The sequence below is a fragment of the Podarcis gaigeae genome, assembly GCF_964106915.1.
Source record: "Podarcis gaigeae genome assembly, chromosome: 3".
NCBI classification, from domain to species: Eukaryota; Metazoa; Chordata; class Lepidosauria; order Squamata; family Lacertidae; genus Podarcis; species Podarcis gaigeae.
This window is the reverse complement of record NC_139680.1, coordinates 78,887,977-78,909,678: the sequence shown is the minus strand read 5'-3', so window position 1 is coordinate 78,909,678 and position 21,702 is coordinate 78,887,977. Positions and strand designations below refer to the sequence as shown.

At 40.2% G+C, this 21,702-nt stretch overlaps 2 protein-coding genes across 6 annotated transcripts in view; one reads left to right on the top strand and one right to left on the bottom strand.

Annotated features, from left to right (window-relative positions):
- The window catches only part of AKT3 (AKT serine/threonine kinase 3), a 110,377-nt gene extending 94,672 nt beyond the window's left edge, over positions 1-15,705 (top strand). For 2 of the 4 annotated variants that reach the window (XM_083732539.1, XM_083732540.1), the window contains 2 exons: positions 4,253-4,355; positions 7,074-15,705. In XM_083732539.1, the coding sequence (XP_083588665.1) occupies positions 4,253-4,355; positions 7,074-7,159 (189 nt within the window). In that variant the 3' untranslated portion in view covers positions 7,160-15,705. Of the gene's footprint in view, positions 1-4,252; positions 4,356-7,073 lie in introns of those variants that run through there. The other 2 variants (XR_014562531.1, XR_014562532.1) reach the window with 2 other exon arrangements.
- Positions 15,706-20,602: 4,897 nt separating this feature from the next.
- The window catches only part of SDCCAG8 (SHH signaling and ciliogenesis regulator SDCCAG8), a gene marked incomplete at its 5' end in the record, with an annotated part of 88,722 nt that continues 87,622 nt past the window's right edge, over positions 20,603-21,702 (bottom strand). For both annotated transcript variants that reach the window (XM_083732344.1, XM_083732343.1), the window contains one exon: positions 20,603-20,966. In XM_083732344.1, the coding sequence (XP_083588470.1) occupies positions 20,813-20,966 (154 nt within the window). In that variant the 3' untranslated portion in view covers positions 20,603-20,812. The remainder of the gene's footprint in view (positions 20,967-21,702) is intronic.

The window sequence follows — 21,702 nt, the reverse complement described above, 5'->3', positions numbered from 1 at the left end:
CCCAAGAACAGTACTTCTGTCTTATCAGGATTCAACCTCAAACTGTTAGCTGCCATCCATCCTCCAACCGCCTCTAGACACTCACACAGGACCTTCACCACCTTCACTGGTTCTGATTTGAAAGAGAGGTAGAGCTGGGTATCATCCGCATATTGATGAACACCCAGCCCAAACCTCCTGATGATCTCTCCCAGCAGCTGCGTGTAGATGTTGAAAAGCATGGGGGAGAAGACAGAACCCTGAGTCACCCCACAAGTGAGAACCCAGGGGTCTGAACACTCATTCCCCACCACCACTTTCTGAACACAGCCCAGGAGGAAGTTCGACTTCCAAAGTGTTCGACTTCAAAATTGCAGCTTCTGATTGGCTGCAGGAAGCCCAGCCAGACATTTGGCCTCCAAAAGAACGTTCGAAACAGTCACTTCCAGGTTTTGATCGTTTGGGAGCCAAAATGTCTGAGTTCCAGGGTGTTTGACAACCAAGGTACGACTGTATTAAGAAACTTTGAAGCAATTCAGGGTGTTGCTTTTTATTTCGGGAATTAATCCTGGAAATGTGGGTGAGGTTATGTAATACTGACTTACCAGCTCTGACCTTATATTTGCTACTTTGAGAACATAAAATGCATTTGCTCCAGTGTAGTTGGATGGGAAACCACATTCACAAATGATTGTTGCACATCTCCCTGATCCAGCTACCATGGCTGAGCTATTTTTAAAAAGAGTAATGGTGGCTATCAGTTTTATGAGAAGGAAGAGATGCAGTTGAAGGGTTATATTTAGTCAACCTCCTCTCCGCTAAACTGCTTTTTAAAGAGGACTACATGTGCATAGAGGTGAGACGTGGATGGCGCTGTGGTCTAAACCACTGAGCCTCTTGAGCTTGCTGATTGAAAGGTTGGCAGTTCGAATCCGCACAACAGAGTGAGCTCCCACTGCTCTTTCTCAGCTTCTGCCAACCCAGCACTTTTGAAAGCACACAAGTGCAAGTAGATAAATAGGTACTACTGTGACAGGAAGGTAAATGGTGTTTCCGTGCACTCTGGCTTCTGTCACAGTGTTCCATTGCACCAGAAGCACTTTAGTCATGCTGGCCAAATGACCCGGAAAGCTGTCTGTGGATGAACACCAGTTCCCTCTTCCCGAAGTGAGATGAGCACCATACCCCATAGTCACTTTTGACTGGACAACTGCCCAGGGGTCCTTTACCTTTTTTACTTTACACATGCATAAACCCATCAGCTGTGTGTTTGCATAGTTGGATCAGGGCTATTGCATATAATGTGTAGTCTAATCATCAGTATGTAAATTTGACTTATTTTAGTCTAGCCAATACTGAGCTAGATGATCCAGTTGTCTAAGTATAAGGCAGCTTCCTGTGTTTTCTCTGTTTGAAGACTGAGGTTCAAACCCCCATTTAGTTGTGAGGCTCACTATCTCCCCTGAGCTCCATGAAGAAGAGTAGTATATAAAAATGTAATTAATAGAAACAGATGGATTTATAAGCTGCTATGCACAGTTGAGAAATGAATCTTAATGTACATAATCGCTGTGCTTGGACATCACAGTAAACCATGGTTTATTAGAACAGGAATGAGTGTAGCCTTCTACCAGGTTCACAAGGTCCCACCTTCCCTTTTTCCTGCTCTGGAATGGCTTCTGCAGTCTGTTTAAAGCAAGCCAACTTTAAAGTGAAGCTGGCTTGCTTCAACAAATCATAATTAAGATTAGCCACTGTTTATGTAAAATGGGAAGGTTGTGTGAAAGCTTTTCGTAGATTGATCCTTCCTTCCTATTAGTCAGGGTGTTGCACACATGTTACTTACGTGATATTGGTCAGCAGTGGAGGCACTGCATCCTCATTTTTAAATGTATGTGGTCCTTCCATTATATAATATGCCTGAGCATGTTGCAGTGTACCTAGATTATGGGAAGTTAAAGGCCTCCATCCTTCGCCAAGGGTTGGACAGAACAGCGCTTGAAGGGGGTGGATCATGTCTCCATATCTCAATTTTTTTTTACAGCTTTCTCTCAGGCTTTTACTTTGTAGAAACCTCATTAGCATCTGGCTCCTCCACTACACTTTGTATCTTTATGGGATCTTCCCAATGCTGCCCTATATACCTACCCTTTCTTTTTATATTGTATATGCTGGAAGCCGCCCAGGGTTGCCGGGGCATCCCAGTCACATGGGCGGGGTACAAATAATAAAATGCTGGTACTGCTAAGTGTTGTATTCATACCAAAACACAGTGAAAGTCAAAAGCAGCTTCTTTGCCACTAAAATGTTTAAAATATTTCAGTTTTACCCAGTTAATTGAAACACGAATGTTGTTGTTATACAGTGGTGCACACTGGTGTAACTAGGAATTTTATATTCTGATAATAATAAACTTTTTTTTGTAAATGCAGTAAGTTGTTATTCTAGATGCGATTAAACATGTTTGTTTGAGTCATAGGTTGAGCTACCTATCCATTGCTTTTTATTACAAAGTTCTTGCTTGTAAAATGCAACAGGAGCAGCACGGGGTGGGGTGGGGGAGAGATACCTTGTGGTGGGCACTTCAAACATGTCTTAAAATGCTGCCACTAGTAGTAATGAATGATGCAACATACAAGGTACAGTGTATGAAATTCAGTTGTTCCAGGAATTTCTGCTAATGTGAGAGGGCGTGGAGGTGATTCCCCCGTCTCTGCACCTACTCATGCCACTTTCCACACCCCAAAACCCCCAAAACCCTGGAACCAATTTTCAGGGAGGATATGGGGCTGCAGTGGCAGGGGGAAGAAAATGGCTTGCTTTCCTCTTTTAAGTTAGTGGATCAAAATCCATTTTGTGCGTGGAACAGCACTAATAGATTTCACCCACCAGGAGAATAATGTAAATAAGTGTGTGTAACTGTAGAATTCTGTTAGTATTTAGAATAAGACTATAGTACAAATATGCATAGTATTCTTATTTTCTTTAACATACAATTGAATATTTCAGTTTTTTGTTTCAAAAACTTTTGGTTGTGGTGATGTAGAGTAACATTTTACTTTCCCTCTGCATTGAATGAAATTCTTTGTGGTATCAGAAGTGGATCTGGTATTGGCCTTTATAGTTGCATGTTTATCATGGATATAAATTACAAATCAACTAATTGGAACAATATTACTATGGGAAGAATTCAACATTGCGCTAAGGCAAGAGTTCAATCAGGGTGAGCATTTCGGCTTGCCCAACAAAATGACCCCCTCTCCTCCCCCCATGTTCTCCCAATACCCCTCCCCCGAGCCAATTAAGGGGGGCGTGCAGGGGGAGAAGAAGGGGGAAAGCCCCATTGCACAAGCAGAAGTCCTTGCATATGGCTTCCACTGACATGACTCATTTGTTGAATCCCGCCCTATGAAAATGCTTCAACACATTATATATTATTTTGACATAACATCTGAATTCTAGCAATACCCAAGTCCTAAAAAGTTAATTTAACAGAATTAAATCACTTAGTCATTTACACATGTGATCATGAGTGCTGCCATATTTTGCAGACAATGTTCTATTCCCCCAGGGAGATACTCGTAGCAGCCACACATTCCTGTTGTACAGAAGGCAAAAAATGAAATGTCTGTGTGAATGTGTGTTGACACTATATCATAAGAATCAACTGAGGAACTTCCTGCCCTTCTTCCTTCTCACAAGGCTGATTCCATCTATTATTGTAGAACTGGGAAGGAGACAGTTTGATTGGAGCAGGTCCTGATGTTACCTTCACCTGGCCTCCTTGCTCTCTTCTTACTTATCACAAGATGGGTGCTGTCCTTTGTGCCAGCGAGCTGGGTCTGTGGGCTGCCACTTTCCTGACATGCCTTGGAGTGATACTATGTCAGAAGCTCCAGGGCATGTTGGGAAACTGAACTGGTGGCTCATAGACATTGTCAGAGTAGGAAGAGGATGCTCAAACTTTGAAGCAGCTCTGATCAGGAGAGTGGGCAACAAAATAGTCAAAATATCAATATACAACCACAAGGAAAATAAACATGAAGCAGACAGACCAGCAGCTTTTTCATTTTGCAGTTTCAAGACCTAGAATAACAAAAACTGTGCCACAAACTGGTTTTTAGGTAGACTTTCAATCCAGGATCATTGTTGTACCAGCTCTTTGTTCTAGCTACTGGGCCAGAAGAGCTTCATGTACTCTTTTATATACTCCTGTTTTTAGCTTTATTGTGTTCGTATTCCTTAATGCATTTTTTCTTCCCTGTTCTTTCAGCTTGTCCCTCCTTTTAAACCTCAAGTGACGTCTGAGACAGACACCAGATATTTTGATGAAGAGTTTACTGCTCAGACTATTACAATAACACCACCTGAAAAATGTAAGTATCTCAAAAACGTTTATAGCATTTTAAGGGTCTCTGTGGATTTAGAGAATTTTTTTTATGAAAAATGAAATTTACATACCGTACCCATTCTTTTTTTTAAATGTATTTTTATTAAAGTTTTTTTGGTTTACAAAAGTACATACCCATTTTCTGCCAGCAAAGAAACAGCATCACATCCTTCAGGTGTGTGGTTGCAGCGTCTCTCCTAAATGATGTTCTTGTAACGGAAGAATGCACACTTCAGGATTAAGGACACACTGGCACTCCATGATAGAGCCTGAATCCTCAAACTTTCTGTCTCCTCAAACTTTTTTCTTGGGTTCCTATCCCAACTCTAATAAAAATGAATGAGGAAAAATTCAGAAATTTCCATGGAATGAGCAGTGCTACAGCGTATTTAACATGAGTAACTGTTTGATACATGGTATTCATTTGGCATTGTTTTATTAGCATGTTAAAGAACTATACTGATAGAACCTCTCAACATTTGTGTTGTATGTTAAACATAATGCTTTAATTTATTCTGCTTAAAGGTCTAATTAATAAATGTTTGCTTAAATAGCCTTTACCTTTATTATAGGATATTGCAGAAGAAATTGCTGAACTTTAATAGAATATATTCTCTTTAAGTTTTCCTGTCAATTGTTTTATGAATTTCAGTGACATCCCAAAATATTGGGAGCGTATCCCTGTTGTGAGTCTGTGCATGTAACCTGAACCTGCGGCTGAGAGGCTTGAAAGAAGCAAAAGTCATAATTTAAGACAAGAGTCACTTTGTCTCACTTCATGTGGAATATTTGTTTACTTTTTGAATATTTAAAAGCACAACCAGTGTGCATGGGGAACACAAGGCTTCTGGAAAATATGTTTGCTTGATTTGGCCTGGGAGAAATTTAACTGGATTGACCCTTAGTGCAACTTGAGAGGCATGGGGAATTTTTGACTGGGTATCCAACCTGAACCCCACTTCTGATCTGCAATATTAACAATAAATTCTATAGCTGTCACGAGCTACCATATTTTTTGCTCTATTAGACGCACCGGACAATTGGACGCACCTAGTTTTTAGGGGAGGAAAACAAGAAATAAGAAAGGAACGCAAAGAATCCTGAGCTAAGAGGGAGGAGCGCTCCTCCATCTTCGCTCAGGAGGCTTTGTGGGGCTACCCCTGAAGCCAGGAGAGCAAGCGGGATCGGTGCGCACCGATCCCTCTTGCCCTCCTGGCTTCAGCGAAAGCAAGCCTACTGGCTTTCCCCTGGCAAATGCCACACACTCTTCAAAGGGAGTGCGGCTCTTGGGGGCTTTTCTGGGAGGTGGGGGAAGGGACAGAGCCACACGATCTGTCCCTTCCCCCACCTCCCGCAAAAGCCAGGGATAGCTGCACTAAGCCTCCGCAGGGGAGCGGGATGAAGGCTCCCCGCTCCCCTGCGAAGACTTCATCCCGTGGCTAAGCCAGAAGCTGGAACAGCCAGCGGGATCCCGCTCACTGTCCTGGCTTCTTCTTTAGCTGCGCTCAGCCTCTCCCGGGAAAGCGGCACCTTCATCCCCTGCCCGCGAGAGGCTGCGCGCGGCTAAGGCTCCCGCAAGAGCAGTGCCCCCTTTAAAGAGCGCTTGGAGCATTTCCTGAGGAGGGAGAAGGGCAGCCTTTCTCCCTCCTCGGGAAAAGCCCCCAAGAGCCGCACACATGCTCCACGCATAAGAGTGAGCTATATGATGGCATTGTTGTGTCCTACTCTCGCAGTCCAACCTACAACGTTGAGATAAAAAGAGTGGATAGCACTGCAGGGTTGTTGTTTTCTCCCAACTTCAGCCCAGCCTGCAGTAGGATTCTGATCCCCCTTCACAGTGTTGTGGCAAACCATTGAAAGCCTGCCCTGTAGTGAATTCCACTGCAGAGCTGTCATAAAGCAGCTCTCTCCCAGCTGCAGCCCCTTCTAGCTTGCAATATGAAGAGTTAACCACTTTGGAATTTGTATCAGCAGGCTTTTTTTATAACAACAACACATTGAATAAGAACTAAGCATTTGCTGCTGTGTGTTGGGTTTGTTGGAGGGTAGGAGTGGGGTTGAAACACTAGCCTTCAACAGAGAAATCTTGAGTTTTCTCAATAGATTTCTGTGGGCAGCTCTGGCATCCCTTGGGACATTTAAAAATAGCTTTTTAGAGTGAACAAGGAAGTGACTTACTCAGAAAGTGAGATGGTCCTTTCTTTACTTTTTAAAAATCTCTCTATCTTCTCCAGTCACCATTCTGTCTCCCAGTTTTGAGTCGTCGTCCCCCCCCCAGTCCCTCTGCTGGGGTTCTTGTAGGTTCCCCTTCTTATGTTCCCTTCCCAGAAGATGTTTTTGTACTGTCTTTTGTGCCTGGGTGTTTGCTATGCTTTTAGCTGCATAAGCACAAGTATGGGAAAACTCAAACGGCTATTAGAATGAATGGTACAGAAATTCTTTGAAAAAAGAAACTTGAAATCTGCGAAGTGATTCCTTGTATGGTTTCTGTATTTGTTAAACCAGAGGACACAAAACTTGTAGGTTCCAATACTAAGACCCTGTCCAGCACACACAGCTCCATTAATACAGCGGGTTCCCCACTTACAATATATGGCTATATTTCAATATATGCAAAATATATCAAAGTAAAACACTATTTTTTTAAATTAACTGTGTGAGAAAAGCATTTTTCTGAGACTACCTTTAAACTTCCCTTCCACAGATGATGAAGATGGTATGGACTGCATGGACAACGAAAGACGACCACATTTCCCCCAGTTTTCTTATTCTGCAAGTGGACGGGAATAGCTTGTTTTTTTGTTCTGCTGCTTCACGGTCATATTAGATTTATCACTGAAAATGATTCCTGACATCACCACCAGTACTTGCTATTATTTAGGATAGCAGAGCACTTTCAGAGATCATTCCAAATTGAACAAGTTCCCTTCCTGACCAGTCAGCCTCTTTGATTTATCTGCATGACATTTTATATTGGTCTAAGGTCCCCTGCTGTTACTGCTGTCCACTGTCTCAGCATGAAAGTAACAGTAAGAAGCAATCCAAAAATGTTGTGGTGTTAGATGACAAATTCTCAATGGTGCATTTTGTGCACAGCTGGTTATCATTCTCTTGTCTTCTCAGAGCAAAGGCTAAAAGACACGTTGATCTGAGACGTATTCCTCACTTCTAGAAGACAAATCAAATTCTAGAAAAAAATACGATGGTTTGTGATGATTTCTCACATCTCTTTGAGCTGGACAGAACAAGGAATTGCAGAAGGTGGTGGTGTATATATGCAAAGCTTTTGGTAGGCATATCATCACTTGAATCAGACTTGCCATTAACATCTGGATGAAAACATTCCGGAGAAGGACTTATAATTGTTAATATATATAAATATATATATATATAAATATATATATATATTATTTTTTAATTACTGTTGGATACTACACAAGAAGCAAAAGGCTAGGATCACCTAGCCTCCACTTAGACTTCCAGATTCATGTGCAATGATGGAGAATTGAACTTTTAAAATGCAAGAATTTAAGACATAAAAGCAGCAACTGAAGTTGTTTAAAGGTCTTATGATTTGCATCTCTCTCATACTTTTCTTTTTCTTTGTCGATATACATCACCTTTGGAGGCTGAAGAATGTAGACAGGCATAACAACATCGCTTTTCACCAAAATTTGTACACTAAGGTAAACAGGAGTTTGCCTTACATGTTTTTACTTTTGAGTTTGTGAATTAGCTTTTTTCTTCAGGTGTTTTAACGGAATTATTTTTGTTACACTTCAATAGTATTTATTTTTAGTGACGATTGTATGTATCATGTTTGCAAATGCTGCTATATCCTAGAAGAGGCTTAAAATTTATTTTGTAAAGTATGGAAGGACTGTACAAGCTGAACAAAATAATGCACTTTTTTCTCCCATGTGAAGATGTTAACAAGACTCTGAAAGTGTACCCTGTACTTTGAACCAGGTTTCTGTAGTGGAAACATTTCATTATTGTCAAGAGAAAACCCCAGCGCCATGCACTCTCTACTCCATGTGGTATAGGAGTCTGATAGTCACTTGAACTTTTCAGTGATACAAAGTCCACAATAATTACAACAAACACCCCTGTGCTATAAGCTTTCAAACAATATATTAGATTGACGGGAACAGCCATTTAAAAGTGATGTTTGATTTCTGGCCACAACGGACATAACATTGTCAGTGTACTGAATTACCTTTCTCATCATATTTATTGACTAGGATATTTGAATCCATTATTTTGTTCTTTTAAGATGTAAACCTGTTGAGGGAAGGCAATCTCTAATACAGCCTTTGGGGCTGGGAGTTGGGATTTTCCAAATGAGCCACTAAATGTAATAACATTGCATGCCAGTGGTAATGACATCACCGAATGCCACTCCATGGGGTTATCATCAAAGTATCTTGGCTTCATTATGTTTTCAACTCCTGTAACAAACTGTGATTTAGCTAGTATTACGATTGTTGTGTATGAATGTGTACATGACTTCTGAGAAGAAAATAATATTTACATGCAGACGTCTTAGCCTCTTGATGCTGAGAATTTAAATGTCCTGGAATGAAAACCACTGCAGGCAGTGGGACATGCCGGGGCTATCAAGAGGCATGTAGGCATCTTATGAAGGCAGCTAAGACAAACACATACTTTCCATAAGCAAAGTAGATTTTATTGTATCTTTGCACCACAGTAGGTCATGATTAATGGACACCTCTTGAGTGGATGGCGTGCAGAATATAACTACGTCTACACTTGGTGTTAGAGGTTGTGACACCGAAGTAGTAACAAACAATCAGAATGACTCAGTGGCTAGACAGAGCTTTTGTTTTATGACCAGTGTATACCAAATGTGATCACTTGATAATATTTATGGTGGTCCCGATCTTGTGTTTCTTATATGCAGGAATTTCTCTGCTGGCCAGATGGACAGTGCAGTCAGTTGTGAAGTTCTCCTCACCATTTAGTGCAGAAAAGGGGAGAGAAGAGCTCTTTAACCTTTGCCTCCAATCAAATGAGCAGCCCTATCAAAGCATTAACACCACTTGTTATCTGTGTGTCAGATCTGTACCAGCCTAATCTTGAAGGGGCACCACATGCACAGCCCTGGGGTTAGATGTGGAATCGCTTCCCTGCGCAGGACCCTTTCTTAGGTAAGCATGGGATCTGCACATGGAACCGCCCTGATGGATAGGAACAAGTATGCCTTTCCATAGCTTAAATATTTCCTAATCCATATAAATATTCATTTAGATATAACAAAATTATCAAGCTGCTATATCTCAGTGTTAGAATATTATTTATAGAAGCTATTGAAATCCATGCAATAGGTTAAGTGGTGTGGGAGTCATTCCATGTTGTTCCACTTCCACAATTTGAAAAACACAGTAAAATTGTCAAAATCGTTCAAATTCTTATTCTAATGACCATTTAAAAATTAGTGTATTTTTCTTAGCAATATATTTGATTTCAGAAATGGCAGCCTGTTGGTCTGGGAACATAAGCAAGCTCTTATTCTGTGGGCTGGTAGAAAGGTAATGGTAGCTTTCTAATAGGGGTTTCCATTTGCAGGCCTGGCTGCTCTATTTAGTCATTGAATTGGAGATGGAATATGAAATAGATAAAACACACAAAAAGATGGATTCCTTGTGTAAACCAGCAGTGATGTTGGTTAATTCAGTTGAAGTTAGCCTTGACACAAGACTGGAAGTGTTTACTCATCAAAATATTATTTGCTTTCATTGCCACATAGGACTCCTCTTCCAAGACACATGCCACTGATTTTTGCATGCATTGCACTTGTTTTGTTGTATGCCCCATAGCCTGCCTTGTGTCGATTTCTAAGGTGCTGGATAGCTGGTTATTTGATCAGCTCAGTCGTAGGATTGGCTAGGGAATACACGGGGTGCAATCCAACAGCGGCCGTCTGCCAGCAGCATGGATACCATTGGTGTATCAGATAACCCTTTCCTGCAGCCCCTGAAATTGCTCTAGAGGGTTGGGAGGTCATATACAGCAGATTTCAGGAGGATGGGATGGTGGAGGAAAGGGAAGTCTGCTCACGCCATGTTGGGTGTCACCCATGGTATTTCACAAATAGATGTAATCAGACCATCCTTCTAAAGTAGATGTGCTGTACCAGAGGCATTCCTTTACATGCATTTGCTCGCAGGTATATATGCATCCTTTGGGGGGTAGTCATTCTCCATTTATGTTTATAAAAGCTCCCATCAGTGAAGTTTGGCAAGTATCATAATGTTGATCTTCAAATAATCTGTTCTCCAGTGCATTTATGGCACCACAAAAAAAGCAGTCCAGCTGTTCCTGGCATCTTCAGAGCAGGGGTAGCTAGCAATGGAAGGTTTGGGACAGGTTTTGACAGGTGCAAATAGTTTCTTGTTTGTCAGGAGATTATACATATCTATATGACTGCTGTCCTGAATGTTTGGTGGGGTGCAAGCTTAGGAAAACCATGGAAGATTTGCAGAGTTACCCTTTTGGCTGTCATGTGGGCACGCCTCTTTCACAATTCAGCATAGGTCATGGTATGGAGAACTTAGGTTTATCCACTGTTGCAAAGAGATCAACACCATGCTGAAATCTAGCCACTAACTGGAGACTAGGAAACAATAGTCTCTTCAGCTTTGTTCCATAGTCCCTGCCACCGTCACTCTTCCTCTGTACTACGTACTAAGAAGACGCCGCTTTGGATTCCTCACTTGACCAAACTTTCCCTGCCGTCTCATTAATTGACGGGAGGATCTAGACGTGAGGAAGAGGAAGGTGCAGGGAAACCTCCTCCTCAGAATACTACAGAGGAGAATGCCATAGAAATTTATATCTAGTCACTTTTCTCTAATTTATTACAAATTAGCCCACAGAATTACATATGTTCCTAGACTATACAAGGCATCAGTTTTGGCATGTCAATTAATAGTCTTGTTCTGACTATTTTTGTCAATTCAAGAAGGCTCCAAATAGCATCACAAATATTTTAATAGGGTCACCTGTCAGGTCAGGTCATTGTTGTTGTATTCCACATTGTGCAAGTGGAAGTCTGACTTGAGCTTTCCTCTTGTGGCAAGAACTGAACTCTGGGGGCAGTGAACTTCCGCTTGCATAAGGTTGGCTGCAGCCCACTGTAACCCATGTTGTTGGCCTGATGAGCAGAACAATTAAAGGTGGCTTGATATTTCAGGTCAGCTGTCTGCATTTACTGTATTGTTTGCATATAGAACTTTGTACCTTTAAGTTACATTTAATGTGGGGAGGGAAAAGAAAGCAAAAATGATATTTGAGTTCATGTTCCTACATGGAATGACCCTTTGGAGGTTGAGAGAAAACTTCAATTCATACTCATAAATCAATCAAAGCTGCAGCTAAAACACACTCTTGAAACCTCTCTTCTGCTTCGTCACAGCTTCCTCTTGAGTTTGGCTAGACTTTGATAGGAGTTTGGAAAAAACATAGTACATTTCAGACTTGTTGACTCCAGCTTGTACTGGCTTCCAAGACATCGTGTGTGCCCTCTTGTACTGCAGCCACCTTTGAGGAAATAGGTCATTTCTATTTATGTTTTGGCAGTTTTGCACACAAACTTTGCTTTCCACACTAACAATTCTTCCAAAACATCTTTGCTAATTGCAGAGCCTCTATTCCAGTATTGTTTTATAAAACTTTCAAATTGTTTTTGTTTGTTTGCTTCTTGAAGCTGGCAGTTCTTGCACAGGCCATGTGCTTTTTCCTAGAGTACAAACGTAAGGTTTTTCCTTACTAACTGCAGGGTCTCTATATTACACCTCAATGTACACACTTTGCTGCTACTGTTTGTACCGTCTACAGTAGAATTTCCTTATCTTGCTCCTGGTATAGTGCATTACAGGCAAGCATGAAATGTAAAGTATTTATTTAAATAAAAACTCAAAAATGGTAATTGAATTACCTCCCTGTAGCTTTAGAGTTTGTGAAATTTCTTGACCTTGCTAGTTCTTTCATTAGACCCATGACAGATCTAGTCCTATGGTTAAGGACATTAAGCAGACACTAAAAAATCCAAGAAACCGTATTACTGTTGGTCATACTTAAACTGTTTATTTCCTTAAGCATATGACCCACAAGGATGTGAAATAACAACAGCCGTTTTTGTACACTGTACATCCTTAGTATTTTTACACATATATGATAGGGATGCACATTATTTTCCTTCGTAAAGACAGCTTAAATAAAGCACTATGTCAATCTGCTACTTATGTGTTTATTGTTGTTGCTTTTGTTTTTGAGGTGCAAACATGTATAAAGGTTGCAACAAAAGAGTTTTTAGTTTTATCTATGACTTGAGAGCAACTTTATTTCATGAAAATGGTTTTAAAAAGCAATACCTTTGCAATTGCAAATTACTGCAGATATCTTGAGTGCTGTGGTATACTTTAGAAAAGTATATATCTTAATATGCAGCCCATCTAAAAGCAATTCTAAAATTTTATTCTGATGTGTATACATTCTCATCATATCTGTGATAATTGACAGATAATGCTATGTGCATTGTTAGCTGATTTCAATTTTTTATGTTTATTGGAAATTTACTATAACTTGCTGCCTTCCTTTATGGAGGTTTTTTCTTTTCAAACAGTTGAAAATTCCAAAACTAAAATCATACACCAAGTGCTAGTGATGCGCAAGATACTCACTGTCCAAAAAAACCCACAGTCCAGGTAATATGGGGGGAAATAATAAAGAACTGGAAGAGTACACAAAAAGATGCATGGTTTATTATAAAGTTTGTAGATAGACATAATGAGGAGGACGATAACGAGTAGAAGGGCTATTAAGGGACAAAAAGAATTTGTAAGAGTTTATTTTAGGAAAACATTCAAGGTGTAAAAGGATAGAGAAAGTGCAAAATGAAAGATTCTAGGCAAAGGCTATGGATGGGAACTTGGAGAAGAATGAGAAAGTAAGGTTATGGAGAGCATAAAAGACCAGAACAAGAATAAGTGGGGTGACAAATGAAATTATTGTACGAAAACTGAAAATTCCGACAATGCTTGCTTTTCCAAGACTGTAGAAAACAGTTATAAGTTTAGTTGAAGATGTGGAACCATCTTGAGAAATGCATCGATTCCAACAAGGCAGAAGTGTAAATACTAAACATTTTGTTGTGTTTCCATATCATATGAGAATACACATGGTATCTATCATGTGTTTGGTCTGTGAGGTCCAGAAATAATTTGTGATCTTTAGAATTCATTTCAAAGTTTACTGATATTTACATAATTATTTTAATGGAACAGGTTATATTTCTACAGACATAGTAAAATAGTTAAGTGATACAATGTATAAACCTCCAAATTATTAAAATATTGAGACTGTAGTAAATAATTTTGCTATGTTAAATTCGGTTAATTAAATTTCTCTTACACTTTTCCTTTAGAATCAAGAGGTCTTACAGTAGAATTAGATAAAAAAACAGCAAAACAATAACAATATAAAAATTCCTTAAAATGATACCAACCTTCTCACATGTGAAGAGACAAAATCAACAGGAACCCTGAGCACAGTACATTTCAGCCAGCAATTCCATTTTGAATGTTGCGGGCACTTCATCCACTCATAATGTAGAACATGTAAACATCTTAACAAAACCTAGCCATCACACAATTGACTATCCATATTTTTTCTAACTGTCTGAGATTTGTGCATCTGTAGCATAACCTACATTTTGTGTTGCCTTACTATCGCTATCTGATAGCCAACACAGTAACTAAAAATTCCAGGCTTGACCGGCGATGGACAGTTACCACTCTTAAAAGTAGTGTAGCTTATATCTCAATGCCACCCACCCTTTGAATTGATACATTGTAGAATATTTTTGTCTCTGGCATTATCACTTTCAGTTTTAGATAGTTACAACATCAACTAGCCCACCTGAAATGGAAATAAGAACATTAAAACACTAATAATAAAATATTCCAACAAAAATTTTAATGTTCACACCAACCTCAAACATACCCCACCATGTTGGAATGTCCAATTTACAAGATGGCTCCACATTTGAAATTAATTGCAAAACTGGCATATATGATGCTGAAGAAGTAAATGATCTAGCACTGGCTAGAAAGAGAAACCATTCCTAAGGATGAGGGGTAGCCAATGGAAGAACCAGAAATGTAGTTGGATGGGCTGCCTGTAACTAGTCATTGATAATTCTGACGGAGTCCGTCAGAGTGAAAGCAATCAGCATTGGGGAGGGGGAAGACAAGTAGAGTCTACACTAGTCAAAGTGAGAAGTAACTAAGGCATAAACAGGCCTTTTGGCTGGCTCACACATTCTTGTTCATCAATTGATCTCATTGGGTTATTACTCTTAAGCTGAATGTGTGGATTGTCTCCATTGATATGCATTGTATTTGAGTTGGCATCTATGTGAGGTGGTTGATCTGTGATGTCATGGTGGTAAACAGACGGCATCACTTGACAGCACGTTCAACAGTCAATGACTGCAGCATATGCAGTTGGTTATGTAAGGCAGACATTTAGCAGGGTGGCAAAATGGAAGAATAGGAAGTTTAGCAGTAGAATGCTTTAGAAGACCAAGAGAAAGCGAGAGAGTCAAAGGCTCTGTTACTGTTCAGTGAATTTATAGGAAGTTAGTTGATACCAGTGGAAAAAGAGGAGTTTGTGCAGAAACTTCCACACCTGCTACATTATGTGTAAGTAATGTCAAGTCACTGGAAAGATGATTGACAAGAGCTAGAAAGCTAGTTAGCTTAAAAGAGAGGGGGATAAGGATGAGAGGGCAGATAGCGAGATTAGATGAGATGGGACAAACTGTTAAGAAGAGCACAGTGATAAGAGTTGTGTTCCAGGAGAAAGGCAGGTGGTTATGCATGTGCTGAACTTCCCATTGAAATCAATGGGACTACACACCTTAAACTTTGTCTGGATTGTGCCTTAGTTATATGTGTTCTCTCTATATTGTTCTCTATTAAGTCCTTTTTGATGACAGGAGGCAGAAATAGTGTGGAACTCGTCCTCTTAAACATGTAGATTGAAATTGAGCTCTAGAATTTGTTTTGAGTTAATACTCGAGAGAATTCTAATAATTGCATAGCTGTTTGCTTTAGCCATTTTTAATTTTTATTTTTGTAAAATGACATAGCTTACACGTCTTCTGTTTACTTCTGTCAAGCATGTACACCTTTATTTATTTGGCTTGTTTTTCTTAAACCCACCCTGTTGCTTGCTGGAAGCTCAGGGTGGATAACATTAAGAAACATTTTAAGACATGTATTTAATAAATATTTATTATGTATTTATAAGGTTGAAATGAAATTATTGCCTTGGTAATCAATATTCAAAGCAAACATGTTGTCAGTCTTTAGGTTTGTTACCAAAATATCTAAAACATTGAGGATCGAAGACTTTGATTCTGAACACTGTTTAGTATCCATCAGTAACACCTACTGATAAATATTCTTTGCCGGATTCTTACAATTAGTTATCGGAGATAAAAATATTACTTGGGGAAATTAATAACTTTCATTTTAATATTTATTTAAAAAATAGCTTTTTAAAAATGACATGCAACCCAGAACTTGCTGCTTTGCCACTGGATAAATGTTCCTCTGTCAGCCTCTTCGGTTTGGTACAGATTGAATATATTTAAGAGATTTGGACTGTCTACACTCCTTCAATGAACTCACATACTGTTCCTCATCTCCCTTTGACTCCCCCTGTCCAGTGCTGACTGCTTGGCATTATGTCTGCACTAAGCTAACAATTAACTACTGCTAGCCTTAAACCAGATTTTGATGTTAAGTTTGGAAGCTGATTTCAAATTCTGATTTAACTAATTAGTGATGAAATCAGTGCAGACTTAATCTAGCGCAGACAGAGGGAGAGAAGTAGGAGCACATAAGCCAGAAGCAAAAGGAGTATGTGATCTTGAAGAGCTCTTCTGATATCTTAATCAAGACAAGAGATTGTTTGCGCCACGTGTTTATGCAACACCATGTATATAGAAAGCAGTTTTGGTACGCAAACATGCTGATGGCTCAGACAGCTGCTACAGGCATCTATAGGAGAAGCCTCCTTCTAGTCATGCTTCTTGCAAGAAGAAAGCTGCTACTTAGGTTGCCCAAGAATCACCGTTGCAGCACCTTTGGTTTTTCCAGTAGACAGGAGGAACGGCTGTTTTTGCCTGAAGTTGTGAAGGGGAAGTACAGAAGAAAAGCAGCTGACACCAGAGAAACTATGAAAGTAGTCTTGCAGCTTCTTCTTTACCTCCCTAATGCAGCTCAAATCTGGCAAGAAAAGAGAAGGCCGTAGCAATATTCAGCAGCCATGGCCAATACTGGTTCCTTCTTAAGCGATCTCTCTTATTAATTCATCAGATAAGGAAGAGGTAGATGGAGGGACATCAGCATGTGCTTGCTGTGGTTGATGGATGCCACAGGGATGCAGAAGTTTGCAAGGTCCCTTCTAAGGACCAAACTTAGATGCACTGCAGCAGACCCATTTCTTTAAATGCAGGTCTGTACCGAGCACATACAAAGTGGGGAGGTGGTCTAATTTAAAGAGCAAAAGGGAGTCGCTTTCTACTTGGCAACACTCTCTCAGACAACTAACAGTTTTTACAGAATGTCTTTGTAGTGCAACAAGAGAATTACAAACAGGGCAAGCTCACCTTCCGAGACAGGTATTTACAAGCTTCAGCATCAATACCAGCCCTGGTTGGGCTGCAGAGAGGTAAGCCACAGGCTGGGAAGTGAAGGTTTAACACCTTGGCACTCGCATGACCTATTCTTTAAATTGAACCCCTACCCCCTGGCTTTGGAGGTGAGTGGCAGCAAGAAAGATTGTGACCATTATGCTTTTTGGCCCCACAACACCTATGAACCAGCACTAAGGAGATACCAGTCTTAAACCAAAGAGTCCTGAGGTATAAAAGTGAAGAACATGTCCATGTAAGTATATTTAGCAGGATAAATTATTCAGTTCAGAATGACTGATGTTATTTGTGGGAAAGGAAGATTAACTGCAGTGGGACCATTTATAAATCCATGAGAAAGATCACCACCAGTATTTCATTTGCCCAGTAGTATTGTTTAAATGATATCTATCCATCTCAGATGCTTACTGAAGTCCTCAACAACTTTGCAACATGGTTGTCTTACTGTAGCAAAATCCTGCAGCTGAGGTCATGGGATCAATACACCTTTAAAAGTTTCCTGTCTCTGAACCATAATAAAATTTGATTTTGAAAAACATCTTATGTTCTTATTTTTGGAAAAAGTTTTGAAATCTCAAATGGATCATAAAATAAATATAGTTCTGATACACAAAGGCTATGTTTCAGGTGCTTAGTAAATTATTAAATGACACAAGCTTCTAAATCGGGGTCAGCAAACTTTTTCAGCAGGGGGACAGTCCTGCTGAAACTTTTTCAGACCTTGCGGGGGGGGGCAGACTATATTTGGGGGCATGAACGAATTCCTATGCCGCACAAATAACCCAGAGATGCATTTTAAATAAAAGGACAAATTGTACTCATGTAAAAACACACTGATTCCCGGACCGTCCGCGGGCTGGACTTAGAAGGCGATTGGGCCAGATCCGGCCCCCGGGCCTTAAGTTTGCCTACCCATGTTCTAAATAAATAACATGTTATCTGTGGAAGATACACTTGTGTGCCTTGCTTCAAGGTTGACAAAGACATGTATGTTATGACATACCTATTTAGAACAATTAAAGATCACCTCTCCAAGCCACGAGGCAACTTCCAGCAAAAACCTCAGAAGTAGCAATAAAAGCAATATACCACAGAAATGAGCCAACAATGCTCTTTCCCCTCCCTGCCATCCGCTTCTCAAAAGACGGATGCTTTGTACCTTCTGTCAAAAGTTGTAAAACCAGACCAGTTTCTAACCTTGCTAAGGAAGTTGCTCTGCAACCCTGGAGCAATTGTAGCCCTTCTCCTTATCTAGAATTTGATAAGGGGCAAGCAATAAATGTTGGAAGTTAAAAAATAATAAGTTGAGTGGGGGCAATATTAAGTGGGGGTGCAAACTATTTTAAATTAGGGTAGCGTTAAGCATTCAAAGTAAGTGCAAGAGAAAGTGACTTGTGCTTCCCCTCTGTATGCTTCCAAGTTCTCGCCCAAAGCAGGGGAAGGTGATGGTGTCACATCCCCTGCAATGGAATTTATGGGTAACTTCCCAGAAATAGATCCAGACGTATTCTTGGGTGAAGAAGAACAAGCAGCCTTGAATTTTCAAAAAGACCGAACCACTTCACAAAATCTGCAGACAGGGATGACTTCTTTCCAGAGCAACAAGATAAGTTTACAAAGATTTAATTATTTAAGAGCTTCAGGTCAACAAGCTGAAATTGAATACAGTATTTTCATCTAACGAAGGCTGTTTTCCAAGTTAGCTTCAGCCGCTCAGTGTCGCAGCTGTAGCGCACTGGGTAACTAAAAGAGAAAAACCAAAGACTGACTTCTGTCACGTGCAAGAGCACCAAGTGTTTATTTATATTGCTTTCTTCCTGTGGTTAGGGTCTCAAAAGAAAGGTTCACCAATTGTGGAGAACATGGCACTGTTGTGTAACAAAAAATTGTTTCAAAGGCGTGTAACATGCATAAGCTGACCATTTGAGAGGCAAAAAGCATCTGTCATGGCAATACTTCATTCTGGAAAATCAAGGTTTCAATGAGTTCTAAACACTGTTCGTGTTTAGCAGAAAATAACAGAGCCCTTGCTTTGAAGGCACATTTGGTTCCCTGCCTCTTATTTTCTTAGATATGGCTGTTTTGTGCGAAAATCCAGTTTACTGTGAATTTAATCAGATTACAAGGGATGGGCCACTGTATCAAGAGGAAGCCGCTTTATGCTAAGACAAGGTCCCTTTCACACAAGAAGAGGGGATCCACACACATCCCACTACCATTCATACATTGTCATTTATAGTGCATGAAGGGGGTGGGGGAATGATGTTCATATGGGGTTTATATGTGGCTTTGGCTGACCCACCAGTGACTTCCCCACATGGGTAACCTTTCCAGGCATGTGACCCTGAAGCTGGAAACATTTTCCCAGCTCCATTTTCGCATTTCTGTACAACCAGTAAGGACTAGCAGAGAAATTGGTGATTATGCTCAATCATAATTGATCCTCTAATAGTGACTCTGGTGGTGAATGATTGCAGAACTGGAACCTTCTGGTCGGAAAGCCCAAGAGGCTCTCTGGTTTAGACCACAGCGCCACCCGCTCCCTTGTCGTTTAGTAAGAAGGACACATCATGCAGTAGTTGATTTTGTTCATGACAATTGACCATATTATTAATGGTGCTTTTAATATATGCGTGCAGTTTCAAAAGAAGGACCTTAAATATTTATTATTTGAAATATATGAATAAAATATATACTTAAAACTCATCTCAAATTCAGTAGAAAAGAGAGATAGGGTTGCAGGTAGAGAGGGGAGGGGTGGGAGAGACATTTTACCATTTATCAAGTCACATGTGTGTGCCAGCACCTTAATTTTTACCAGCTCGGGTAGTAATTTTATGATTTTTATAAGAAGCAGCTCTTTTATAAAAAGAAGGTTGTGTATATTCCATATCTAGTCAGACTTCAGAATAGATAGCACAAGGTTTCTGGTATTTGCCCCATGTAAGGAAAGAACACTTTGTTAGTCATACACAATAATTTTAAACAACCCGTAGTTTCTTGGTTCAGGTGACCAAAGCACATGTGACAGCTTCTGAACTCCTCAAAGGAAGAGAGAGCACACAAGCTCAAGACCCTCTGCAACTGGATCATATCATGTTCAGCTATAGTGCCAAGTGCACCCACCAGTACTTCTTATGGCAGCTGCAAAAAATCGCAGCAATTATCCCCTCCAAAATCCACAACAAATTAGAGAGTTTTTTCCTCCTGCACTGACCATGCCCCCTAAATCATGCCCCAATTTCACAGGGTACCAGGACTGGACACCCACTGCCCCTCCCTTCTGTGCAAATAGCGCACCTCTTTGAACAAATGCAACAGTGGCTGATGTCGTGCCTTTTTTCTCCATGGGTGCGGGTGTAGTTGGGATGCCTGCTATTTTCGCAGTGGCAGCCATTTTGTGTTCTTAAATGCCCCAGTGCCTTTTTGTAACTGGCACCTATAGCACTCTTTCCAGTCCTCACTGGAAATGTAATGTCCAAATGTGGCTGCTGAGCCTTCAAATGAGCTCCTCTTCTAGGGAAGGAGAAAGGGCAAAAACTGGTAAGTAGAGGGAAGCTTAGAGTGTCCAGATCAACAACTGTATGAAGGTGATGATTTGAATTTGCATTCACAGGATTCAGATGTTGAAACTGTATTGGACCGGTTCTTTTGTTTTAGTCACTGATGGTCAAGCGTTTTTCTCTAGTTTTTATTCATTTTTTCCTGGTTCTGAGTGGTACCTGAATCCTCAGGAACTCCACCTCCTCAGTAAGCATCTGCCTCTCCTTGTATAGCTCATTCTGCTTGTTCAGCAGCTCCACTAGCTGCTGGGCAGTAGTCTGGCAATGCTTGTCAAGCTGCTGTAACCTGGAAAAAAACAGATAAAAAGAGGTTGCTTTGATGGGGCAGTTATAGGAGGGAATGACCTAAGCTTCTCCGGAAGTAAAGCGCATGGTAGAAGCTGTCCTTTAGGTATACATTCTTCCCCTGCACAGACACATTGTCAAGTATTTTTATTTTTAAATTAGAAATCTTATCTGGAAGAATTCACAAAATTAGAAATCTTATCTGGAAGAATTCACAAAATTAATATGGCAGGGCCATATTAAGCCATTTAGAGGCCCCAGGCACTTAATATTTTGGTGTCCCCATATATATCTAATTCAAACTGCAAAATGTTTTTTTATTTTTCGAAATGAAACAAAACCTACAGTAACATGGAAAATAATGTTTATTGTTAACACACTATTATATACATGACAGTCAATTGTCACTCACTTTTTACATATTGCCTTAGAATTGGTCACAAATAAAATGAAACTCTAGGGTACCGTAATTTCATTGTGGGTTGACACAATGAATGCTTCCAAAATCGATGTGGTTAATATTTTGCTCCCTTACCCCCCTCCCAATAATTACCTCAAAAATTCGCACCAAGGCCTTTAAAAACCTCCAAATTTGGAGACACCCCCAAAAAAACTCACTCTAGTGGACGACTGAACGGGAGCTGACATGACCAAGATAAGAACGATCATGTGAGCTCAGGGGACTCAAGTTACCAGACTTTATTTCTGTTGTATTTCAATAATAATAATAATAATAA